Source organism: Notothenia rossii (genome assembly GCF_949606895.1).
Source record: "Notothenia rossii genome assembly, chromosome: 5".
In the NCBI taxonomy this organism is placed as follows: domain Eukaryota; kingdom Metazoa; phylum Chordata; class Actinopteri; order Perciformes; family Nototheniidae; genus Notothenia; species Notothenia rossii.
The window spans coordinates 89,214,774-89,239,795 of NC_136903.1; the positions used below are offsets into that span (position 1 = coordinate 89,214,774).

At 38.1% G+C, this 25,022-nt stretch overlaps 2 protein-coding genes across 2 annotated transcripts; both read right to left on the reverse strand.

Annotated features, from left to right (window-relative positions):
- Positions 1–2,917: 2,917 nt before the first annotated feature.
- Positions 2,918–6,829, reverse strand: LOC307041200 (odorant receptor 131-2-like; the record flags this gene model as incomplete). Its single annotated transcript, XM_079684526.1, has 2 exons — positions 2,918–3,685; positions 6,680–6,829. The coding sequence occupies 2 exons, from the start codon at positions 6,827–6,829 to the stop codon at positions 2,918–2,920; spliced, it is 918 nt and encodes a 305-aa protein (XP_079540652.1).
- Positions 6,830–10,119: 3,290 nt separating this feature from the next.
- On the reverse strand, positions 10,120–13,635 carry LOC307041201 (odorant receptor 131-2-like; the record flags this gene model as incomplete). Its single annotated transcript, XM_079684527.1, has 2 exons — positions 10,120–10,884; positions 13,486–13,635. The coding sequence occupies 2 exons, from the start codon at positions 13,633–13,635 to the stop codon at positions 10,120–10,122; spliced, it is 915 nt and encodes a 304-aa protein (XP_079540653.1).
- Between the last annotated feature and the right edge of the window lie 11,387 nt (positions 13,636–25,022).

Here is a 25,022-nt window from a genome sequence, read left to right on the forward strand (position 1 = left end):
TGTGACAAGTTTGGCATGTGAAAAGTTGTCCACGGTAAACATGTTCCTAACTGCAATCATTTACAAATAAAAGCTTCCTATCAAATTCCATAGTGAATACATGTTTGGTCCAATCACTGCTAAAATTATTATTTATAAAGAAATTATTATTATTATAGTATGTATTTTTTCATTTTTATCACACTTGCATACTTGTGCCCATGTATTCAAACCTGATGTAGAACTACAAAAACTGTTCTAGTTCCTACATTAAGAAAGGGAGAATGAAAATAATGATGTGTGGTGATCAAAAACAAGATATTTAATGAATACTTGGAATACTAAATGATTAAATAAATTGATTACCAAAGATATAGCTAAGAAACACTCACCCTTGCAAGAAATATTGTAGGTCAATACGGGTCATTTTTGATCAATGTTGTCCCTTAGAAGGGTAGTGATACAAAAATGTTTTTTATTCAAAAATTAAGAAAGGAAAAGTGAAAGTAAGACTTTTTGATGATCAAAAACAAGTTAATTGAGGCATACCTGGACTTTTGAATTGTTAAAGTAATTTGTTGCAAAGATATTTACAATTAAAACTAACTCGGGTCACTTTTGACCCATGTTGTGTATCCAAGGAGACTGCTTATTTAAACTAAATGCTACGATTTCACTGGCTGTTACAGTGTTGTATGGAAGCCTAAATTGGACCTCACAATCACGTTGCAATCCAAATTTGTATGTGGTATTCAAAGGTGGGAAGTAGTGGAGTACAAATACTTTGTTACTGTACTTAAGTACATTTTTCTGGTATCAGTACTTTACTCCACTACTTATTTTTCTAACGACTTTTTACTTTTGCTTCTTACATTTTGAACACAAATACCTGAACTTTCTACTTCTCACATTTTCCAAGCAGGCTGGTTCCTTTAGTCTGAATGTGTGTTTGGTGGCGTGATCATTATTATTTAGAGTCATTGCGTGCCTATTGATTTGAACACGATCCGTGTATCCATCATTTCCTGGTCTTCTCTAAAGAAGAGGGACCAATGAAAACGTTGTCATGTTGCCGTTGTTCAGCATGGAAACATTCATTAGCAAACAATGACATTATTGTTCTATTAATATAAAGGGAGGTCAGCAGTGGCGGCTGGTGGAAAATATCTTTGGTGGGGCTGTTGATATAGTGAGTAAAAAAAATTGTTTTGGGAGAAAAGACCCCTTAAATTGGGACTTCTGGTGATGTAATGGCCCCATAAAATCGTGGTTCTAAGGCCAGGAACAACCAGGCTGAGTCGGGCTGAGTATGCTAAACTAACTGCGGTCAAGCCAGCCTCCACTCGGAAAAACCTAGTCAAGTCAGCCCTCACGTGATATTGCAGTGCGCGAATATCCTATGCATTACGGTAGAGTAAAAAAAATCATCCCTCTGTGTTTAGATGAGAATAAAACAAAAACTGTCCATTATCAAAGACTCATTTCACTGCAGGGTGATAGCAGGACATCCCATGTCGTCACTCAGAAAAAATCAGGACATTCTGATGTACAGTTTCAAAATAAAATACCTTTGAAGTCTCATATATGAGCTATCATCCCTGTCCCCAAAGGTCTTTTATTTTGAAACTCTACATCAGAATGTCCTGATTTTTTCTGAGTGACTACATGGGATGTCCTGCTATCACCCTGCAGTGAAATGAGTCTTTGATAATGGACAGTTTTTGTTTTATTCTCATCTAAACACAGAGGGAGGATTTCTTTTTTACTCCACCGTAATGCATAGGATATTCGCGCACCGCAATATCACGTGAGGCTGGATGGCTTGACTAGGTTTTTCCGAGTGGAGGCTGGCTTGACCGCAGTCTAAACTAGAGAGAGAATCGCTGTCAAGGGGGCTACAACTACAACAAGATGAACATATTTGACCGTGATTTAATTGTAATACACGTTTCAAAATGATGCCGAAGTAACAACATACTGATACCGGATAGTAAAAACCATGAATTAAGGCTTTGACAAGTCTGCAGACAGACGGCAGGCGAAAAACCTTTTAAAATGCGTGTTTTCTAATGGAGATTTGGCTAAGCTAACGCAGTAACTGCTCCGACCGTCCACACTCACAACAACGGCCTATACCGACATAAATAAACCAGCGACTGTATTCGCCATGACACAGACAGTATGTGGTTTGTACTTGTTTAACTTTTGTCTAGTTTCTGAACAGATATGAAGAGCTGTGAGCTCTGAGTGCTAACAGCTAACGGCTGTGTTGTTTTTCTGGGGAGCTCATTGAAGATGACGTCACGGCTCCGCCTACACGAGTCTAAAAAACAACTCATGTCAACGCACGTAAGCAACGTGGGCGCCAACGTGAGCGCCCTCGTGACCAAAATATTTGACGGCGCTGATTGGCTGAAATTATGTTTCGGCGGCACAGTTTACTATTGAGACTTTTGCAACGTGCTGGTTGCTGCTGTTTGGCTCGGGGGCAGCGCCCCGTAATGATAAACTAATGCCAAGGGCAAGGCCAGGCAGGAAACATGTGACTTAACAGTAACTTTAGACATCGTAACACAATTTTAAACAAGATTTTATTGTAGATTATACATTTGACTGATACCAATTGTATGATATTTACCTTGTTAATTAAAAATTAAAAATATAAAATATATGTATTTTTGAAATATATATATATATTTTTTTAATTTAATATTTTTTTTTTTTTTTTTTTTTGTATGTGGGAAGAGGTGGGGCGGTGTCCCTAGCGCCCCTATGGGCCGGCCGCCACTGGAGGTCAGGTACTCTTTAAAACAGCTGCTAGTTATGGGTACTTTTTACTGAAGTACATTTCAAAGCCTCTTTACTTTTACTTGAGTAAAGAAGTTTAGTCAGTACTTCTACTTGACCTTTAGTGTATAAATGAAGTCTAAAAAAGGGGCTACTTATTGCTAACTGTCCAACACAGGTGCTTTTTCAGGTACCCCCTGAAAGTATTGTCTCGTATACCGTAGATAATCGGACTGATCGATCGTGGCAGGACCTGTACAATGATATAAAAAGCAAAGAGGATGTTTGTAGAGTTCTGAGGAAACCATTGCATCAGAACATCTCGAAGCTGCGGGGCTACATATGCCAACATGCAGAGAAGCAGCTGAAACCCATGGAGCAAGACTGTGTTTCTGGCTTTTTTAGCATCTTCGCTAGCTGTTTGTGCCGTGGAGAGAATTTGGAAGTAAGCGTAAAAGACAGTAGTCCAAACTATAACAAGCAACAATATATATGTGATATCTCTCTTTTCCAAGATGATGGGATTTGGGAAGGCAGTTTTTCTGATGCAGAAAATCTTTGACTGAAAGAAGTCCAGTGGCACTGTGGCCAAAGTGATGAAGAGATCAGGGAGACAAGACAACATGGTGGTCGTCCAGATCACACCAATCAGGATCAGAGTTCTCTTGATGGTACAGATCTGTGCGTGACGTAGAGGGAAACAAATGGCGATGTAACATTCAAGCGCCATGCAGGCCAGATTCAGAGGCGTGTTTTCAGTCATGATGAGAGCCATCAGGATGAAGGTGCAGCAGACAGAGGCGTTTATTTTGTAGATGGTGTAGCTGATGATGAACATGCAAAGGGAAAGAGTCACTTGGACCATGTCGTTGATCACCAGGTGAATGAAGAGGACGTACCGAGGATTCGTGTAGAAGATCTGGAGGGTGGGAAGAAGAGCAAAATGGAAGACAAGGTTTGAAAAAGATGAAAGTCTGGGGGTCAGCTTTATAATTAAACCAGGTGAATATACTTAAAAGTGAAATGGGTGATTATAAACAAAGTATTTTCCAATTTGTCATTTTCATTTGAAAGCTACCTAACCCCCTGATCCCACCGGAAGCGTCTGCGCTGCGGCTGCGGGTTTTTTAGCGATCGCGGCTACTCTAGTCAATGGGTGCTATTCCACCAGACCCGCTGCGCCGCGGCTCGAAGCGTCCCAGAAGCTCCTTGCCGCAAGGAATTTCTAAAATATAGGATGAATCCTATTTTTGACGCGGCGCAGCGCAGGCAGGAAGTGGAACGTTATCCGAAAAATATTGGTGATGTCGTTGGCTGTCCAGCCTCAGCTCAGCCACGAGGTGATGAAAATCACCTTGTTGTCTCCTTTGCTGGTTGAGGGGGTGCACCCAAAACCGGCTCCTTCTCCTCCCCCCACCCCCCGTAGTCTTTCAAGTAGGAGAATACATGCCAGCGTTCTCCTCCGGTTTACAGGCACTGTAAATTATATATATATAGAATAATTATGATGATGAATGCATATTTTTTTACCACTAAAATACAGCATCACATCTTTGATTCATGTCGTTTATAACTGGAATATACAATTATTATTAACTGTGTCTGTAGTCTACAACACGATAAAATAGGAAATAACAACAATAAACACGATTTAAACAGACACAAACATAAACCATTTAACTACGTAGCCTAACTACTTGTAGAAGTACAAATGTCCAGGAAATATTCCAAAATCAACAACAACTGCGAGGCTGCACACACGACGCTCCGCTTCCCCAACGTTGTGAAACGCACCTGGTGGGTTATGACCCAGGAGGAGGTTGCAGCGCAATCAGGGGTTACTTAGCTACTTGTATTCACATATCAAATACTGCAACTAAACTAGCACTGTGTGTAGTTTATAAATATTTGGCATACCACTGACAGCTTGTTGGCATAAAAATCTCTTTTGAGGATGACATTTTCTGGGGATGTCACTTGCTAGCTATCTAAATGCATCAATGGAAATATGGACAATAAAATGGCCGAGAGGTTATACTGTATGTTTCAACCCACTCTCTTCAGTCTGCGTACAAATGACACGACTTTACACATTGGAAATGCGTGCAATAGATACGCAGAAGTCCGGTTTTGCGTGCATATGATACGCCCACGTTACGTTTGTTATTATCTTAAATACGTTTATTTTCCACATATCTTTGCCATTTATTGTCTTGCTTATAATAATGATAATAGTCATTTATAAATATCATTTTAGAGCACACATTTGAAATCGACAATCGGGCTCGATATATGGTTAAATTAAAATCAGTAGTCGAGGCTGTAATTTCTCCAGCTGTTACTCTCATGAGCGAGGCAGAACATAATAGTTTTAACATGCCAAAAAGCTGCTGTGTCGTTTAGTGCACCTCAAACATTAAAACAAATCCAGAGTTACGTGTTTCTGAACTTCCTCTAAGAAGAAAGGACAGTAACAGAAGAGCTCTGTGGCTTCAGGCTCGATCGCGTTCAAATGACAGCGTTGGTTTCCCCAAAAGTGGGCGGGGCTGTAAAGTGACGTAGATTTGACTCTCATCTATTATTCAAAACCGTTCTATTTATTCTAACGTAAATTACATGCCAGTGTTTTATATTTTTATTTATTGATTTGTTTTTGCAGATGTTTCGTTTCCTACAGTTGATATCATTATGTCTTATATTCAATCAACACATCCGGCCTTGTTTATTCAGACTTTCCCTTCCATTCATCTATTTTTCCTTCTTACCGTATCTTTACCCACATCCCTTTCAACCCTTCATCCCTCTTTCCCTACATCCCTCTGACCTTTCATCCCATCCTCCCTCCTTCCTACATCCCTTGATTCCTTCCTCCCTACATTCCTTTTACACCCCTCTTTCCCTAAATTCCTTTATCCCTTCCTATGCACATCCATTTGACTCTCATCTATCCCTATATCCCTTTCAACCCTTCATCCCTCTCTCAGTTCACCCCTTTGACCCTTATGTCTTTATCCCTCCCTCCCTAAATCCCTTGATAAACCCCTATTACTTAACCCTGATCCCTCTTTTCCTAAATTCCTTCATCCCTTCCTATGCACATCCATTTGACCCTCATCTATCCCTATATCCCTTTAAACGTTCATCCCTCCCTTCATCCTTTCAACCCTTCATCAGATATGAATGCAGCAGTACAGGTTAGCGGATTCACATATACAAGAACTCTTAAACTCTCAAATGTCTTCTGTATTCATGAAAACATAATAATGAACTTGTCTTAGCAACTGATACAGGTTGCATGTAAACTACAAATTGTGCAATGGTCACCTAAAATATTCTGCTGCTTAATTGAAGTACAGTAAGAAATATCGGTAACACTTGATTTTAAGGTGTACATATTCACCATTAACTAATTGTTAATTAACATGAATATTAGCAGCATATTGTTGTTTATTAGTCATTATAAAACACGTATTAATGCCTTATTCTACTTGACCATATTCTCCCAGTACTAGGTCGTTAGTTAAGAGTTGTTGTCCTTAATAACCCTCTAATTAGTGCTTATTTATTGTAAGTAAGTACATTGTTGTGTTTGAGTTTGGGTCTTAAAATGCTCAATATGGGCCTAATAAGGCATTCTCTCTTAATAACACCTAACAAATATGGTCTATTCTTATGCAACAAAACATGAAACTATAAGTCTAGTTCATAACCAATAAGTTAGTAGTTTGACTCTAATATGTTAATGAAGAACTAGTTGATGGTGAATATGTATAACTTAATCTAAAGTGTTACCGAAATATCTCTTGATCAACCCAACGTGTGCTTGAAATGAATGCATTAGTCGACAGCTTCCTATATAGTTGCTAATCCTTTAAATTCATTATTGATGGCTAAATGTCAAAGGAAACTCCACCTGGTGTTTGCAGAAGGTGTGAATGAGGCCGGCATTGATGTAGTTGATGGAGATCCCGATCACCACAACAATCAAATTCTTGGCCACAGCTTTAGAGAAGGGATCTCGATACTGTAGAACCACCGTGACGTTGGCAGATGAGGTGTTCATTTCTTGAAACTGAAAAGAAAGGAACACATTTAGTAAATAAAAAACAAGGAGACATTTGCAGAAAGGATTAGCTGCTGTGGTTTTCTTATAGCCAGAAGTGGGAAGTGGTGGAGTACAAATACTTTGTTACTGTACTTAAGTACATTTTTCTGGTATCAGTACTTTACTCCACGACTTTTTACTTTCTACTTCTTACATGTTGAACACAAATACCTGTACTTTCTACTTCTTACATGTTGAACACAAATACCTGTACTTTCTACTTCTTACATGTTGAACACAAATACCTGTACTTTCTACTTCTTACATGTTGAACTCAAATACCTGTACTTTCTACTTCTTACATGTTGAACACAAATACCTGAACTTTCTACTTCTCTCATTTTCCAAACAGAATGGTTCCTTTAGTCTGAATGTGTGTTTGGTGGCGTGATCATTATTATTTAGAGTCATTGCGTGCCTATTGATTTGAACACGATCCGTGTATCCATCATTTCCTGGTCTTCTCTAAAGAAGAGGGACCAATGAAAACATTGTCATGTTGCCGTTGTTCACCATGGAAACATTCATTAGCTAACAATGACATTATTGTTCTATTAATATAAAGGGAGGTCAGGTACTCTTTAAAACAGCTGCTAGTTATGGGTACTTTTTACTGAAGTACATTTCAAAGCCCTCTTTACTTTTACTTGAGTAAAGAAGTTTAGTCAGTACTTCTACTTTCACCAGAGTATTTTTTAAACACGAGTATCTGTACTTCTACTTGAGTAAAGGACGTGTGTACTTTTGCCCTCTCTGCTTACAGTATAGCATGTAAAGGGTTAGTGTTTGTATCAAAGTCAACTTTATTGTCAATCCTCTGTTTGAGTGATACAGAGATTGAAATGCTGTTTATCATGGTCCCAAAGGATAAAAATATACAGTATATGTATTTACTGTATATATATATCTATATATATATATATAGATATATATATATATATACATACACATAAAGGTATACATACAAAGGCACAGCAGTAGTACAAAATATAAACTTCTGAACCTACTTGTAATGCCCTTAGAGGGTTCCAAGGTTCTCTTATTATAAATTGTTATTAATATAATGCAATATAAATACATGTATTTATTTTTATAATTGTTCACAGAATGTACACTTTAAAAAATTTATACAATTATTATGTTGGAGATGAGTACAATATCCAAGAGGCTAGGAGCAGTAAATTAATTATCAATAAAAGGACCAGTTCCTTTCCAATCATCTGATTGATTTACTCAGTAACTCAAATAACTTTGCACAAAGACTGATACTATATGACAGGACAAAACATTTATTTACTGCGACTAAATCTACATTTCACTTATAAATGCTTAATTTAAATTTGAATGAGTTGATACAACATTAATAGCCATAGCTGGAACCTCTAAAATCATACAATCATGCATTAATTGGAAAGATGCATAAACATAAACCCCTTCTTTTCTCTTTCAATCATGAAAAACATGCATTCTGTCACCTCATCGAAATGTACCACAAAAAGTCCCATTAATTTGTTTTCATTGAATCAAAAAACGTTTAGTATCACTGCTCTATTACATTACCTATTATGTATAATTATTGTTTCTAGGATAAGCTGAAATATGATGTCTTTCAAACCATCAATGATTCAGTTTGTATAAGATTCACAATGAACAATCCTAAACAAGTGAAAAAGACGTTAAAATCAGGTTTGTTTAAGTGAAGCCACACGTTTGTATTCTGAATACAGCTGTGAAAAGAGAGTGAAGGCAGCTGGCACTAACCTGAGGCGATGCTTGTGGAGCTGGACACCAACAATATGGCAACTGGAAATCAGAAACTTTATATGTTGCCTTGTATTTGGGGCGTATTTTGGAGATGACGTATCTTTTGTTAAACTGCTATTTAAACAAACTACGATTTCACTGCCAGCTACAGTGTAGTCTTTAGGCCTAAATTGGACTTCACAATCACTTTACAATCCAAATGTGTATGTGGTATTCAGAGTTGGGAAGTAGTGGAGTACAAATACTTTTTCTGGTATCAGTACTTTACTCCACTACTTATTACTTCTTACATTTTCCAAAAAGGCTGGTTACTTTGGTTTGAATGTGTCCACTTGCTGTTCAAATAAATGTTGAAAGAAAAAGTAAATCTGTTCATATGGGTGTTGAGAGATGTATCCATAGATTTAGTCCCAAATGTTGCTCTCAAAGTGCAGATTGATGCATTTAACTTCAACATTTTAAAAGATCTTCCCGAGGGAGCATGCCCCCGGACCCCCCTAGAGGAGGTGAGGTCCACCACCTGCCCACACCCCCTGTTAAATTGTCTCACCCACATTGAGGATGCTTCCTACTCCCATGTTTTATTCCATGTGTGAAGTCAGGCAAATTGGGTCAATGATCTGTTAACATTAAAATCACTAAATATATGCTGTAACTATTTTGCTCTAGGCAACTCAAGGGCTCAGGTAATGTGATTACTATTTGAATAATGGTCCAAAATAACATAAAATGCAAAGGATGTTTTGTTAAGTAACATACTTTCCTCGCCGGCCGGCCGATACATGCCGCGCATTAAGTGGGCCTGTCTGTCAATTAATCCCCGGGCCACTTTTTCCCCCCAGTTCGCCCCTGAGGCCAGAGTATTTTTAAACACGAGTATCTGCACTTCTACTTGAGTAAAGGATGTGAGTACTTTTGCCATCTCTGGTGGTATTTGAGAGAAAGTGTAATGACTCTAATCCAGCTTCTATTTTCACTTAAGCTTCCTAAGTAAAGAACAAAGCAGTTTGGACCTACTGTTTAGGAGACAATATTGGAATGATTGATTTAAATGTTTTACGTTTATTATTTAGTACAGCTGAAGACAGTAAAGTAAGGAACTTAGCCTTAGCAGACATGCTACCAGCGTTGTCATTGTCCCATCTTAAGAAACATGTTTTTTTGTAAGACTTCCAAACCAGGAAGCGTTGATTTTGTTTTCATTATTCTTTGTTAAATCCTTGGAGCCCAACAACTGCAAAAGATATGCATTGTGCTCCCAGGAAATATGATCGTATTTGACAACGTTATGGTGAGAATATATGAGCAAGAATGAACAAATAACATGGCTGCCCTCACTTAGAAAGTCTTTACAAACAGTGGGACTTATTACCAGACTGTAACTCATGTTTCAATGCATCTTGATTAGCCTCAATGGGGACATCTTTCAGAGATCTAGGATTTAGAATCTCCATGTAAAGCATTCAGGTTGGAAATCCCAATGCTTACTTTGGGCTCTTACACAGCAGATACGTCTTCAGGTACTTCCTAAAGGACGTGTCTCGTATGCCATAGACTATTGGACTAATTGCTCTTGGCATGATCATAAGAACAATATAGAAAGCAAAAAGGCTGTCTGTACTATTCTCCGGGAACCTTTGTATCAGAGAATCTTGAAACTGGGGGGATACATAGTTTGTTATACAAAGCAGCACCTGAAACCCATGCAGAATGATTGTGTTTTTGGCCTTTTTAGCATTACTGCTAGCTGTTTTAGCAGTGGACAGGATTTTAAAATAGGTGAAAAAGATAACGAACCAAACCACGATCAGATACACAATATAGGTGATATTTCTCTTCTCCAAGATGATGGGATTTGGGAAGGTAGTTTTTCTGAGGCAGAAGATCTTTGACTGAAAGAAGTCCAGTGGCACTGTGGCCAAAGTGATGAAGAGATCAGGGAGACAAGACAACATGGTGGTCATCCAGATCAGACCAATCAGGATCAGAGTTCTCTTGATGGTACAGATCTGTGCGTGACGTAGAGGGAAACAAATGGCGATGTAACATTCAAGCGCCATGCAGGCCAGATTCAGAGGCGTGTTTTCAGTCATGATTAGAGCCATCAGGATGAAGGTGCAGCAGACAGAGGCGTTTATTTTGTAGATGGTGTAGCTGATGATGAACATGCAAAGGGAAAGAGTCACTTGGACCATGTCGTTGATCACCAGGTGAATGAAGAGGACGTACCGAGGATTCGTGTAGAAGATCTGGAGGGTGGGAAGAAGAGCAAAGACGGTTAGTTAATAGTTATAGGTCGGCTGAGTATAATTTATTTTAAAGGTCCCCTATTTTACTGTTTTTCATCAATATATCACAGGTCTCAGATATATACAGAACCTGTCTCTGATTGGCTGAAACACCAAACAGATCATTGCAGCATTACCCATAATCCCCTCTGTTTCAGCCCTGTTTCCAAAGTGCTGATTCTCTGTCTGTTACTTTAGATGAAAATAAGGAGCCCCTTACAAAGAACTCAATGGTGCTCTAGGAGGAGATTCAGGTGATAAGGGGGGGGGGGGGGGGGGGGGGGGGGGGGGTTTACCTTGGTTGCTGATTGGCTAATGGTTACTAAAGCCAAAACATCGTTATGACATCATAAAGTGGCCAAAATCTGATCAGCTCATTTTCAGACAGGTTTTTATAGAAATGGATCAAAAAGAGAGAGAATCTTTGTTCCTGAAACTTTCAGAGTCTCTTTCCACAGAGGGGACACATGTTGATGTAGAAGAGACATGAAGAAGAGGGGACACATGTTGATGTAGAAGAGACATGAAGAAGAGGGGACACATGTTTATTTAGAAGAGACATGGAGAAGAGGGGGACACATGTTGATGTAGAAGAGACATTGAGAAGAGGGGACACATGTTGATGTAGAAGAGACATGAGGAAGAGGGGACACATGTTTATTTAGAAGAGACATGGAGAAGAGGGGGACACATGTTGATGTAGAAGAGACATGGAGAAGAGGGGACACATGTTGATGTAGAAGAGACATGAGGAAGAGGGGACACATGTTGATGTAGAAGAGACATGAAGAAGAGGGGACACATGTTGATGTAGAAGAGACATGGAGAAGAGGGGACACATGTTGATGTAGAAGAGACATGAAGAAGAGGGGACACATGTTGATGTAGAGAGACATGGAGAAGAGGGGACACATGTTGATGTAGAAGAGACATGAAGAAGAGGGGACACATGTTGATGTAGAAGAGACATGGAGAAGAGGGGACACATGTTGATGTAGAAGAGACATGGAGAAGAGGGGACACATGTTGATGTAGAAGAGACATGAAGAAGAGGGGACACATGTTTATTTAGAAGAGACATGGAGAAGAGGGGGACACATGTTGAAAAGTGTTAAATCAGACTTTAGTTCCACCTGGAGTAAATCCACCAGCTACCCTGCAGTATACAAAGTCATTCAAACTAGCTGCACCTTTACCAGCTTTGAGAACACTTTCATGATCAATCATTATAAAACATATCATATCTATTATTCTGAAATGGACCAATCTGCACAACGACTACTTTTACTGTCTTTCACTATATTTTGATGAGAATACTTTTCTACTTTTACTTGAGGAACATTTTGAATGCAGGACTTTTACTGCAACAGAGTATTCCTACACTCTGGTACTTCTACTTTTACTCAAGAACAAGATCTGAGTACTTCTACTTTTACTCAAGTACAAGATCTGAGTACTTCTACTTTTACTCAAGTACATGATCTGAGTACTTCTAATTTTACTCAAGTACAAGATCTGAGTACTTCTACTTTTACTCAAGTACAAGATCTGAGTACTTCTACTTTTACTCAAGTACAAGATCTGAGTACTTCTACTTTTACTCAAGTACAAGATCTGAGTACTTCTACTTTTACTCAAGTACATGATCTGAGTACTTCTAATTTTACTCAAGTACAAGATCTGAGTACTTCTACTTTTACTCAAGTACAAGATCTGAGTACTTCTACTTTTACTCAAGTACAAGATCTGAATACTTCTACTTTTACTCAAGTACAAGATCTGAGTACTTCTACTTTTACTCAAGTACAAGATCTGAGTACTTCTACTTTTACTCAAGTACATGATCTGAATACTTCTACTTTTACTCAAGTACAAGATCTGAGTACTTCTACTTTTACTCAAGTACAAGATCTGAGTACTTCTACTTTTACTCAAGTACATGATCTGAGTACTTCTAATTTTACTCAAGTACAAGATCTGAGTACTTCTACTTTTACTCAAGTACAAGATCTGAGTACTTCTACTTTTACTCAAGTACAAGATCTGAGTACTTCTACTTTTACTCAAGTACAAGATCTGAGTACTTCTACTTTTACTCAAGTACATGATCTGAGTACTTCTAATTTTACTCAAGTACAAGATCTGAGTACTTCTACTTTTACTCAAGTACAAGATCTGAGTACTTCTACTTTTACTCAAGTACAAGATCTGAATACTTCTACTTTTACTCAAGTACAAGATCTGAGTACTTCTACTTTTACTCAAGTACAAGATCTGAGTACTTCTACTTTTACTCAAGTACATGATCTGAATACTTCTACTTTTACTCAAGTACAAGATCTGAGTACTTCTACTTTTACTCAAGTACAAGATCTGAGTACTTCTACTTTTACTCAAGTACATGATCTGAGTACTTCTAATTTTACTCAAGTACAAGATCTGAGTACTTCTACTTTTACTCAAGTACAAGATCTGAGTACTTCTACTTTTACTCAAGTACAAGATCTGAGTACTTCTCCTACCTATTCCATTGATACTGTTTTCCTGTAGTCAAAGTCTCACCTGGTGTTTGCAGAAGGTGTGAATGAGGCCCACATTGATGTAGTTGATGGAGATCCCGATCACCACCACGATCACATTCTTGGCCACAGCTTTAGAGAAGGAGTCTCGATACTGAATGACCATGGTCCCATTGGCAGAGGACACGCTCATCTCCACAGAGATACAGCTCTATCAAAGGAAAGGCATTGTAAATATTGACAGTAAATTCAAGATATTGCATCAATAGCTTGAATCGAATCTCATGAATCTACATTTCTACATTTCTGTTACAGTATGTATATTGCCTTGTCTTTTTATGCTTCTGCAACGCAAACATTTCCCAAATTGGGATCAATAAAGTACCTATCTATCCATCTATATATCTATCTACCTATTTATCTATCTATCTATCTATCTATCTATCTATCCATCTATCTATCCATCTATCCATCCATCTATCTATCCATCTATCCATCCATATATCTATCCATCTATCTATCTATCTATCCATCTATCTATCTATCCATCTATCTATCTATCTATCTATCTATCTATCTATCTATCTATCCATCTATCTATCTATCCATCTATATATCTATCTACCTATCTATCTATCTATCTATCTATCTATCTATACATCTATCTACCTATCCATCTATATATCTATCTATCTTTCTATCCATCTATATATCTATCTATCTATCTATCTATCTATCTATCTATCTATCTATCTATCTATCTATCTATATATCTATCTATCTATCTATCTATCTATCTATCTATCTATCTATCCATCTATCTATCTATCTAACTATCCATCTATCTATCAGTTCTCAGATTAAAGAGCAAAAGTTCCAACAAAAAAGTATAATTCCAAAGGCTGTTGTTTTAAGTTAAGACATAAATCTCTATTATACTCCATTCGAACATCACTTTAAATACAAACAATACAATGTGGGGCAATAAAAGATGGGTTGATATGAACTGCCCAATTTTCACAGTTGTGTTTTATATTCTTCTTCTATATCTGGAGGAATTATAAATATTCAAAATAAATAGTTTTGCTACAAAAACGTGTGAAGAGCATTCATTTCTGTCAAACAGTATCAGCTGAGGATCAGGGTGTAAACCTGGAAGATATCATACCTATTGTTTTATACATTTAAAGTGAATGCATTTAATTAATGAACAATTAGGGCCATAAATAAATTGACTCATTATGTGGTCTTATTTCTTTTTAAAGTGTCAAAAAAGCAAAGCTGATTGAGAATGTAAAAGTATAGCATCGTGTATATCCTGCATTTATCATCATTTGGTCATAGTTGCATTTGTTTGCTTTCAATGATTTGTGTAAAACAATTTTCATGTTTTGTCAAATGTGTTATCCATCTTATTATTGCTTCTTCTAGCAGACTTAGATTAGTGTTCAGTCTTGAGAACATAAATTAAAGTGTAAAATGTCCTGCAATAGAAAAAAGTGATATTAAACATGCAAAACACCACAAACTCGCCTCTGCAGGGAAAACTCTCAAGTATTCTGTCTGTATGTCGACATGGACAATGCCCTTCCTTCATATATGATCATACAGTTTATATTTCATAATAATACTGAAGTACTACACAGTTCAGAGAAACAATACTTCACTTTGAAACAGCTTAACATCTCTGTTGTTTCATTACTACCTGTGTAATGCATGCAGAAGACTTACCTCAGGACGCCAGCGTTATTGTCTTTAAGACTTTAAATGTAGTTTGGTTTGCAAACATCAACGGACAGAGTGTGAATGCATGTTTGGATATTGAGTGCATCCAATCAAAGTATTATAAAAATGTGCAAAAATGAACGTAAAAGTATGAATCTCTGTACAAAAAGCCTGATATCTTACTAAAATGGAGAGAGTCTCTGTCTGGACTTCGACTGCAAGCTCTTCAGATCTGCAGGACTTATTTATTAGATGTGCTTCAAATGGAGCGGGCCAGAAAGGAGGTGTTTCTGTAGACCAGGAAGTAAGCATCACAAGGACGGTGGATGCTTCTAAAAAAGGCCTAAGAACACATATTTTTAGATTAGCCTTTTGCTAGATCTTTAAACCCCACTTGTTGCCTTGATATTTTGTTGTTTGATTTGTTTTGTTTCAACCATTTTACTCTGCAGCACTTTGAGTTTTGTTTACTCAAATGAAAAGTGCGCTTATAAATAAAATGGATTCTTATTATTAAGAGCTCCCTGGACAAAAAGTCAATGGGATTTTTCCATTGGATTTAGAATATTTGAGAAAATAGTCTCTGTAGTAAACAAGCTTTTATGATACTTACACGTTTTGTTGAGCAGGATAATCTCCACACATTAACACCACTTTTATAATGATTGAGTGGAAGAGTCAATGCAATCTCCAGAAGTAAAAAGCTAACGTTAAGCTCAAGAAACTGCATACCAGTCACATGACTTACCGTCACCATCGCTAAGCTAAATGTTCGGCCTGATGGCGTTTAGTCGTCTCTTTTACACACTTCTTTAAGTGCTACTTTCATGGCAGATAGAGACTTCAGATATTCACCAGTGGGGTATTTGCTGACACATTTTATGTTGTATAACAAAATGTGAAAATCTCTTCAGCTTCTGTTAACCATCTCATTTACGGTCACCTAACCAGAAACTAAGGCCGTTTCTCAATCTCAAGGATACTGGCTTCCAAGCCAATATTTCAAGGATGCTACATCTCCAGCATACTTGGAATTCCACGAGGCCGCGTCCTTGGTTTGGGGGAAATTACGAGGCTGCACATGGGTAGACTTCGCGTCCTTAAAATCCCCACAATGCTTTGCGCACGGACCAATTTCAAAAACCGTTGCGGAGAATGGCTGAACCGACGCAGCACACATTTAAATGTAAGTATGTAGTGGCGTAGAACATGTATTGGTAAATTTGTTACATTTGTTTGTTATCACCAAAAATGTGTTCCGTGAAAGTAAAGCAAGTTCATAATTAGATAGACATCGTGAGGTATTTATTTTTGTTACAGTTTATGTTGAAACCGTTAGAGAGAGTGGCACACTTGTTAGCCTGTTCCATTCTTCTTCGTTTTCCGAAGACGTGGCTTGGAAGCATACTTGCTTCGGTTCTGGAGGAAGTGACTTGGAAGTACGCGACTACCAAGCCAGCATCCTCGAGATTGAGAAACGGCCTAAGTTAGAAAAACATTGACTTCCAGACGAGGGAGCAGGAAGTGCTAAAATGCTGGCTCAGTTCCCGGGTAGGGGGCTCTATTAAGTGTAACACCAACAAACTGCATTCTGGGTACATTTTGTTCTCCATCACTTCAGTCAAAGATGTTCTATCAGCAAAGATAGCACCGATTATATGAATTGTTACACACTTTTTGTATCCTTAAGGTGCGTAGTCTAATCAATGCACTATTATTTGATTTGGCTAAAGTTGGATGTTTACACAGCTAACAAACATGTTTATCATTACTAATATAATTTAGCGGAGACGTTTGGGAATGTAAGTTAATGTTAGCTTAACATTTTGACACAGCTTTGCTAATGTTTGCAGGCCGAACATCAGCCCATTGTCGATAACAATACTGTCATTCTAGTGAATCTAGTCCATACTGAACCCTGAGTTGCTCCTGATGGCCAACGGTGTGTGAGTGTGTGTGAGTTAGGTCTGAATGGGTGAATCACTCGTAGTATGTCAAGCACTTTAAGTGGTTCTAAAGTAAAGTGCTATATAAGTACATTTATAGCAGCTGTGTGCTTTGTGAGAAAATGCTATTCAGTCTAAATTCACACCCTGCTTGAGTGTACAGTGTAAGTGATGGCAGAAAAAATATCACAAGTCATTTTCTCAACAACCTCTAAGTCATTTCATTTGAGGTTGGTTTGTGTTTTTGTAATTGTTTTGTAGTTTTGCTGCGTGGTTCATTTTGGAGGTTTAAGATCATACGTTTGGGTAAGGCCAGATAGCGTATCGAACAGTAATATAATATATAATCGACTTCATGATTTATGAATGTTTTGAGAACGATTCTCAATATGTTCGGATACTAACTCATTTCTCCAAGATATTTTAGTTAGAATTTTGAGAACATTTATATTTGTTCTGGTATACTAAGTCATTATTTTGAGAAAGGTCCTCATGTCTTCATCACTTTGGCAGAAATGTGCTTCCATATCTAAGTGATATTTTCCTTTTATCTGTGGTTACATATATTACAGCTTCAGCTTGTTCCTCAAAATTAAAGAAATTTGGCCATGTTGTCTAACAGAGAGATTCTGATTATGCTTCTGGAAGGAATACCCTACGTTGACATATTTAGTTTCTAAATCCCTCAGTGTCTTCTTGAACTTTTTACTTTGTTCTTCTTTCTTTTGTCACTTCTCCTGTGAGTAAACTTCCTGTGAGCTTTTCCACAGGAAGACTTCTGGGTCCTGCTGACATTTGCTCAGCTCCTCTGTGTAATGGGTGTAACTTTAAAGGTCAAATACACAGCTCGTTAAGCTCGTTATGCATCAGAGGGAGCTATTAGCCACGTCTTCTGAGAGTGCTTCTAATCTAAAAAAGATTGGCCTTTTGAGTAACTTAAAAACAAGTCGAAGCACCCTCTATGGAAAGCAGTGATTAAGTTCACTGACCTTAACAAGGATAGTCAAAAACAAAAAAGGTATTCTCTGTGGACAAACATGCCCTTTATCCACCGGTGATCCATAACAACCATATCTATGTTTTCCACGTCTGACTTGTTTACTGTGAAGCTAATTAACGGAAACAGAAAGTTTGTTTGTCATGATTAAAACTTTCCTGTAAAGTTTGTTCATCACACCACAAGAAAAGTTTATTTTTCAAAGGAGCAATATTCTGCACATCTTCAGGTTCATAAAGATATGTCTGTTGGTTTCCATGGAAAAAAAGATACTTCACCAAGGTCTCTTTGTGTCATCCCAACAAGAAAACGGATTAAAAAAATTAAAATAAATGGTCAGAAAGACTCAAATAATCTGTTAATTTATCAACAATTAATTGAAAATGGCTTAATTTCCTTCACGAGGGAAACCCCACTCGAAACAAGCTCAACGTTTTGCTTAAAAGTGGCCCTATGTCCAGCTGTATATCAGTATGTAGTGTCTCTACTTTAAAGAGTCCTCTCCTGCTGATGTTCAGGTGTATATCAGTATGTAGTGTCTCTACTTTAAAGAGTCCTCTCCTGCTGATGTCCAGCTGTATATCAGTATGTAGTGTCTCTACTTTAAAGAGTCCTCTCCTGCTGATGTTCAGGTGTATATCAGTATGTAGTGTCTCTACTTTAAAGAGTCCTCTCCTGCTGATGTTCAGGTGTATATCAGTATGTAGTGTCTCTACTTTAAAGAGTCCTCTCCTGCTGATGTTCAGGTGTATATCAGTATGTAGTGTCTCTACTTTAAAGAGTCCTCTCCTGCTGATGTCCAGGTCTATATCAATATGTAGCGTCTCTACTTTAAAGAGTCCTCTCCTGATGATGTTCAGGTGTATATCAGTATGTAGTGTCTCTACTTTAAAGAGTCCTCTCCTGCTGATGTTCAGGTGTATATCAGTGTGTAGTGTCTCTACTTTAAAGAGTCCTCTCCTGATGATGTTCAGGTGTATATCAGTATGTAGTGTCTACTTTAAAGAGTCCTCTCCTGCTGATGTTCAGGTGTATATCAGTATGTAGTGTCTCTACTTTAAAGAGTCCTCTCCTGCTGATGTTCAGGTGTATATCAGTATGTAGTGTCTCTACTTTAAAGAGTCCTCTCCTGATGATGTTCAGGTGTATATCAGTATGTAGTGTCTCTACTTTAAAGAGTCCTCTCCTGCTGATGTTCAGGTGTATATCAGTATGTAGTGTCTCTACTTTAAAGAGTCCTCTCCTGCTGATGTCCAGGTCTATATCAATATGTAGCGTCTCTACTTTAAAGAGTCCTCTCCTGCTGATGTTCAGGTGTATATCAGTATGTAGTGTCTCTACTTTAAAGAGTCCTCTCCTGCTGATGTTCAGGTGTATATCAGTATGTAGTGTCTCTACTGGGACATGTCTCCATGCTTTAATGTTCAAAAAGCTCTTCTCATACTGCCTGTGCTGCAGCACCTCTTTTCACCCTCTGTCTGAAACCAGAGCCCAGTCTGCTATGATTGGTTACCTGGCCGGCTCTGTTGTGATTGGTCAAACGCTTAGAGATGTCCCGCCCCTTAGCCTTTCATGTACAATGTGTTGGAGCACTAGCCAAACGAAGCGCGAGTGTTACATAGTGATGTCACAATTTTCATGTAGTAAAAGGAGTTCAATGGAGGCGTTCCAGCGTCACGTTTGGAGGGAACAAAGCCTTGTCAGACCAACATGCACTAAAACCTATAGAACACACTACAGGAAATGGAAAACCCAGAAAATCTGAATAGGGCTTCTTTAATTCAACGTCAAATAACAACTCTTGTTATTTTACTTAAAATATGTCATTAGCTATCTACGTGTTTCATGTTTCTGGTATTACCTCATGTTGTGTTTGAGGTAAAGAACATGACTAAACAAATGTAGCTGGCTTTTATTCTTTGCTCTTCATCGTTGTAATATCTGCCAAACAAATCCTCAACACAGTGATGGAAACTTCTGAAGCAATGGAGACTCAGACAGACACGAGGAGAGCAGGAACTTTGATGGCAAACACTGATGGTTTATATGGAGCTTGTGCTGCAGATCTCTACCCCAGACCCGTGTGTTTAGCCAGTTCTGAGAGAATAATCAACACATAACAAGATAAAGCACTATAATAACACCTCAGATTTGTATATATATATATATATATCTACACTGTAGCTATGTACACATGACAATAAAAGCCTTGAAACTTGAATCTAGGGAGTCAAAACACTGAGAGAACAGCCCAAGGTTGAGGCCTGTGACAATGAGGGGAGTACAAACTGATAAACTGGGTCAAAGTTAAGGAACATATTTCCCCAACAACAACCACAAAACAAACGTATAATATCTAATACAGATAAGTTGTGTTCAACATGTCTTGCATCATTCTGCTGAGAAGCCAAAGGTCTCCGTCAGTAATGAAGCTGGTCCCTGAGGATCTGCTCTTTAAAACAACCCCTCAGGGAATCAGCTGTTCCTCTCAGAGTTCACATCACGCCTGTTCACCTTCACACAAACAAGACTGCCTGAAACCCTCTGAGATCAGACTGCAGTCATCAGGGAACTCTTCTAATGTCACATGGAGTTGTGAGGAATCATCAACATTGAAGTGTGACGTAAGAAAAGTTTAGTGGAAGTGTTTTGAGTCATCTGTTTTAATCGAGATCAAAGTTCCAGATTCTCTATTTTAAATAAAACAACATGAAAAACATCATTCAAAATAGATAAATTAAGTTAATAATTGTTGCCTACTACACAATACAACACTACGAAATGTGTAAAAATAGGTATGTCGTTTATTAAAGTTAATTGTGATAAGTGGACAAGGTTGCGTAATTGCGATTATTGAGTAACAAATGTGGGGTACTTCACAGTTTATACAGCGAAGTGTAGAACTATTACACATTATATTTGAGTATATATTAAATTATTTTTCAAAGACGGACCTTCCAGTGACATAAAGTCATTATGAATGTTTTATCTCCTGTATTAGTGATATTTGTTACTTAATGGAGAATATTAGACAAGATACTAATAATACTTAATTGTGCTTACATCCCACTTATAAACCCAGCTCAGTGAACCACTCAATTACTCTGGGATACTGTTTTGAAATTAACCAAAATTAAAAAAACAAAAAAATAAGAGGACTCTTTAAAGTAGAGACACTACATACTGATATACACCTGAACATCAGCAGGAGAGGACTCTTTAAAGTAGAGACACTACATACTGATATACACCTGAACATCAGCAGGAGAGGACTCTTTAAAGTAGAGACACTAGATACTGATATACACCTGAACATCAGCAGGAGAGGACTCTTTAAAGTAGAGACACTACATACTGATATACACCTGAACATAAGCAGGAGAGGACTCTTTAAAGTAGAGACACTACATACTGATATACACCTGAACATCAGCAGGAGAGGACTCTTTAAAGTAGAGACACTACATACTGATATACACCTGAACATCAGCTGGAGAGGACTCTTTAAAGTAGAGACACTACATACTGATATACAACTGAACATCAGCAGGAGAGGACTCTTTAAAATAGAGACACTACATACTGATATACACCTGAACATGAGCAGGAGAGGACTCTTTAAAGTAGAGACACTACATACTGATATACACCTGAACATCAACAGGAGAGGACTCTTTAAAGTAGAGACACTACATACTGATATACACCTGAACATCAGCAGGAGAGGACTCTTTAAAGTAGAGACACTACATACTGATATACAACTGAACATCAGCAGGAGAGGACTCTTTAAAGTAGAGACACAACATACTGATATACACCTCAACATCAGCAGGAGAGGACTCTTTAAAGTAGAGACACTACATACTGATATACACCTGAACATCAGCAGGAGAGGACTCTTTAAAATAGAGACACTACATACTGATATACACCTGAACATCAACAGGAGAGGACTCTTTAAAGTAGAGACACTACATACTGATATACACCTGAACATCAGCAGGAGAGGACTCTTTAAAGTAGAGACACTACATACTGATATACACCTGAACATCAGCAGGAGAGGACTCTTTAAAGTAGAGACACTACATACTGATATACACCTGAACATCAGCAGGAGAGGACTCTTTAAAGTAGAGACACTACATACTGATATACACCTGAACATCAGCAGGAGAGGACTCTTTAAAGTAGAGACACTACATACTGATATACACCTGAACATCAGCATGAGAGGACTCTTTAAAGTAGAGACACTACATACTGATATACACCTGAACATCAGCAGGAGAGGACTCTTTAAAGTAGAGACACTACATACTGATATGCACCTGAGCATCAGCAGGAGAGGACTCTTTAAAGTAGAGACACTACATACTGATATACACCTGAACATCAGCAGGAGAGGACTCTTTAAAGTAGAGACACTACATACTGATATGCACCTGAGCATCAGCAGGAGAGGACTCTTTAAAGTAGAGACACTACATACTGATATGCACCTGAGCATCAGCAGGAGAGGACTCTTTAAGAAAATAAATCATGCATTTTGGACAGTTTCCCTTTATTTTGTATAGTCTGTTCTTTTACTAAACAGTAAGTTATTCATCTCAAGTCTGAACGAAATACTGAAGATTAGGTGCAGATAAAAAAAGACATATACAAATCAAATCAAATACAAAGATGCGTAGCTTTCACTTTATGTTGGTGTTTTTCCTGTGTTTTATTTTGCAGTGTCACGATCTGTCAGTTTCCTGTTTTATTTTGAAAGGTGTTCACCCCCTGTCTTTTGTCTGGGGTTACTTCCTTTCTCTGTGTTTCCCTCCTGTTTGATTATTTGATTGTTTTCACCTGGTTCTCCTGTAGTTTTCCTGTCCTTCCCACCTGTGTTATTATCGAGACATATTATAAGGAATCATTCTGTAAACTTTCATTGTTATGCGGATGATACTCAACTATATTTATCAATCAAGCCTGATGAAATTAATCATCTAAATAAAATTCAAGACTGCCTCAAGGACTTAAAAACGTGGATGACCTTACATTTTTTGATGTTAAACACGACCAAAACTGAAGTTATTGTACTTGGCCCGAAGAATTTACGAAACAAATTATCTAAAGATATATTAACTATGGATGGCATTAATTTGGCCTCCAGTGAGACTGTAAGGAATCTTGGTGTTATATTTGATCAGGATTTATCCTTTAACGCCCACATAAAATCAATTTCAAGGACCGCCTACTTCCATCTACGTAACATTGCAAAAATCAGGCATATCTTGCCTCAAAACAATGCAGAGAAACTAGTCCATGCATTTGTTACTTCAAGGCTGGATTATTGTAACTCCTTATTATCAGGGTGTACCAAGAAGTCAGTCAAGTCGCTTCAGCTGATTCAAAATGCTGCAGCTCGTGTACTAACCAGAGTTAGGAAAAGGGACCACATTACTCCTGTTCTGGCTGCCTTACACTGGCTCCCTATAGAACACAGGATAGAATTTTTTTTAAGAGTGCGCTTAAGACCTTCCTTTTTGATAAAGCTTATAGTTAGGGCTGATTAGATTCAGCTTCAGATTCAGATACTTCTTCCTTCTCTCTGTCCACTTCTTTATGTCTCTTCTACGTCAACATGTGTCCCCTCTTCTTCATGTCTCTTCTACATCAACATGTGTCCCCTCTTCTTCATGTCTCTTCTACATCACCATGTGTCCCCTCTTCTTCATGTCTCTTCTACATCAACATGTGTCCCCTCTTCTTCATGTCTCTTCTACATCAACATGTGTCCCCTCTTCTTCATGTCTCTTCTACATCAACATGTGTCCCCTCTTCTTCATGTCTCTTCTACATCAACGTGTGTCCCCTCTTCTCCATGTCTCTTCTACATCAACATGTGTCCCCTCTTCTTCATGTCTCTTCTACATCAACATGTGTCCCCTCTTCTTCATGTCTCTTCTACATCAACATGTGTCCCCTCTTCTTCATGTCTCTTCTACATCAACATGTGTCCCCACTTCTTCATGTCTCTTCTACATCAACATGTGTCCCCTCTTCTTCATGTCTCTTCTACATCAACATGTGTCCCCTCTTCTTCATGTCTCTTCTACATCAACATGTGTTCCCTCTTCTCCATGTCTCTTCTACATCAACATGTGTCCCCTCTTCTTCATGTCTTTTCTACATCAACATGTGTCCCCTCTTCTTCATGTCTCTTCTACATCAACATGTGTCCCCTCTTCTTCATGTCTCTTCTACATCAACATGTGTCCCCTCTTCTCCATGTCTCTTCTACATCAACATGTGTCCCCTCTGTGGAAAGAGACTCTGAAAGTTTCAGGAACAAAGATTCTCTCTCTTTTTGATCAATTTCTATAAAAACCTGTCTGAAAATGAGCTGATCAGATTTTGGCCACTTTATGATGTCATAACGATGTTTTGTCTTGTGTAACCATTAGCCAATCACCAACCAAGGTAACCCCCCCCCCCCCACCTTATCACCTGAATCTCCTCCTAGAGCACCATTGAGTTATTTTTAACCAAATGTCTCTCAGAGGGGCGTGGGGAGGGGCTCCTTATTTTCATCTAAAGTAACAGACAGAGAATCAGCACTTTGGAAACAGGGCTGAAACAGAGGGGATTATGGGTAATGCTGCAATGATCTGTTTGGTGTTTGGAGCCAAACACTTCAGAGACATGTTTTGTATATATCTGAGACCTATAATATATTGATGAAAAACAGGGGGACTTCCAGTTGGACGAACATGCCTGACAACAGACTATAAAACCTTGTTCTATATTCGGTAAATAAATAAATAAATGAATTATAATTATTATTAAATGAATTTCTAAAACTTAAATCCAAAATGAAGAACACCTCATTTCCCCAAAATAACGACACATGACTCCGAAGGA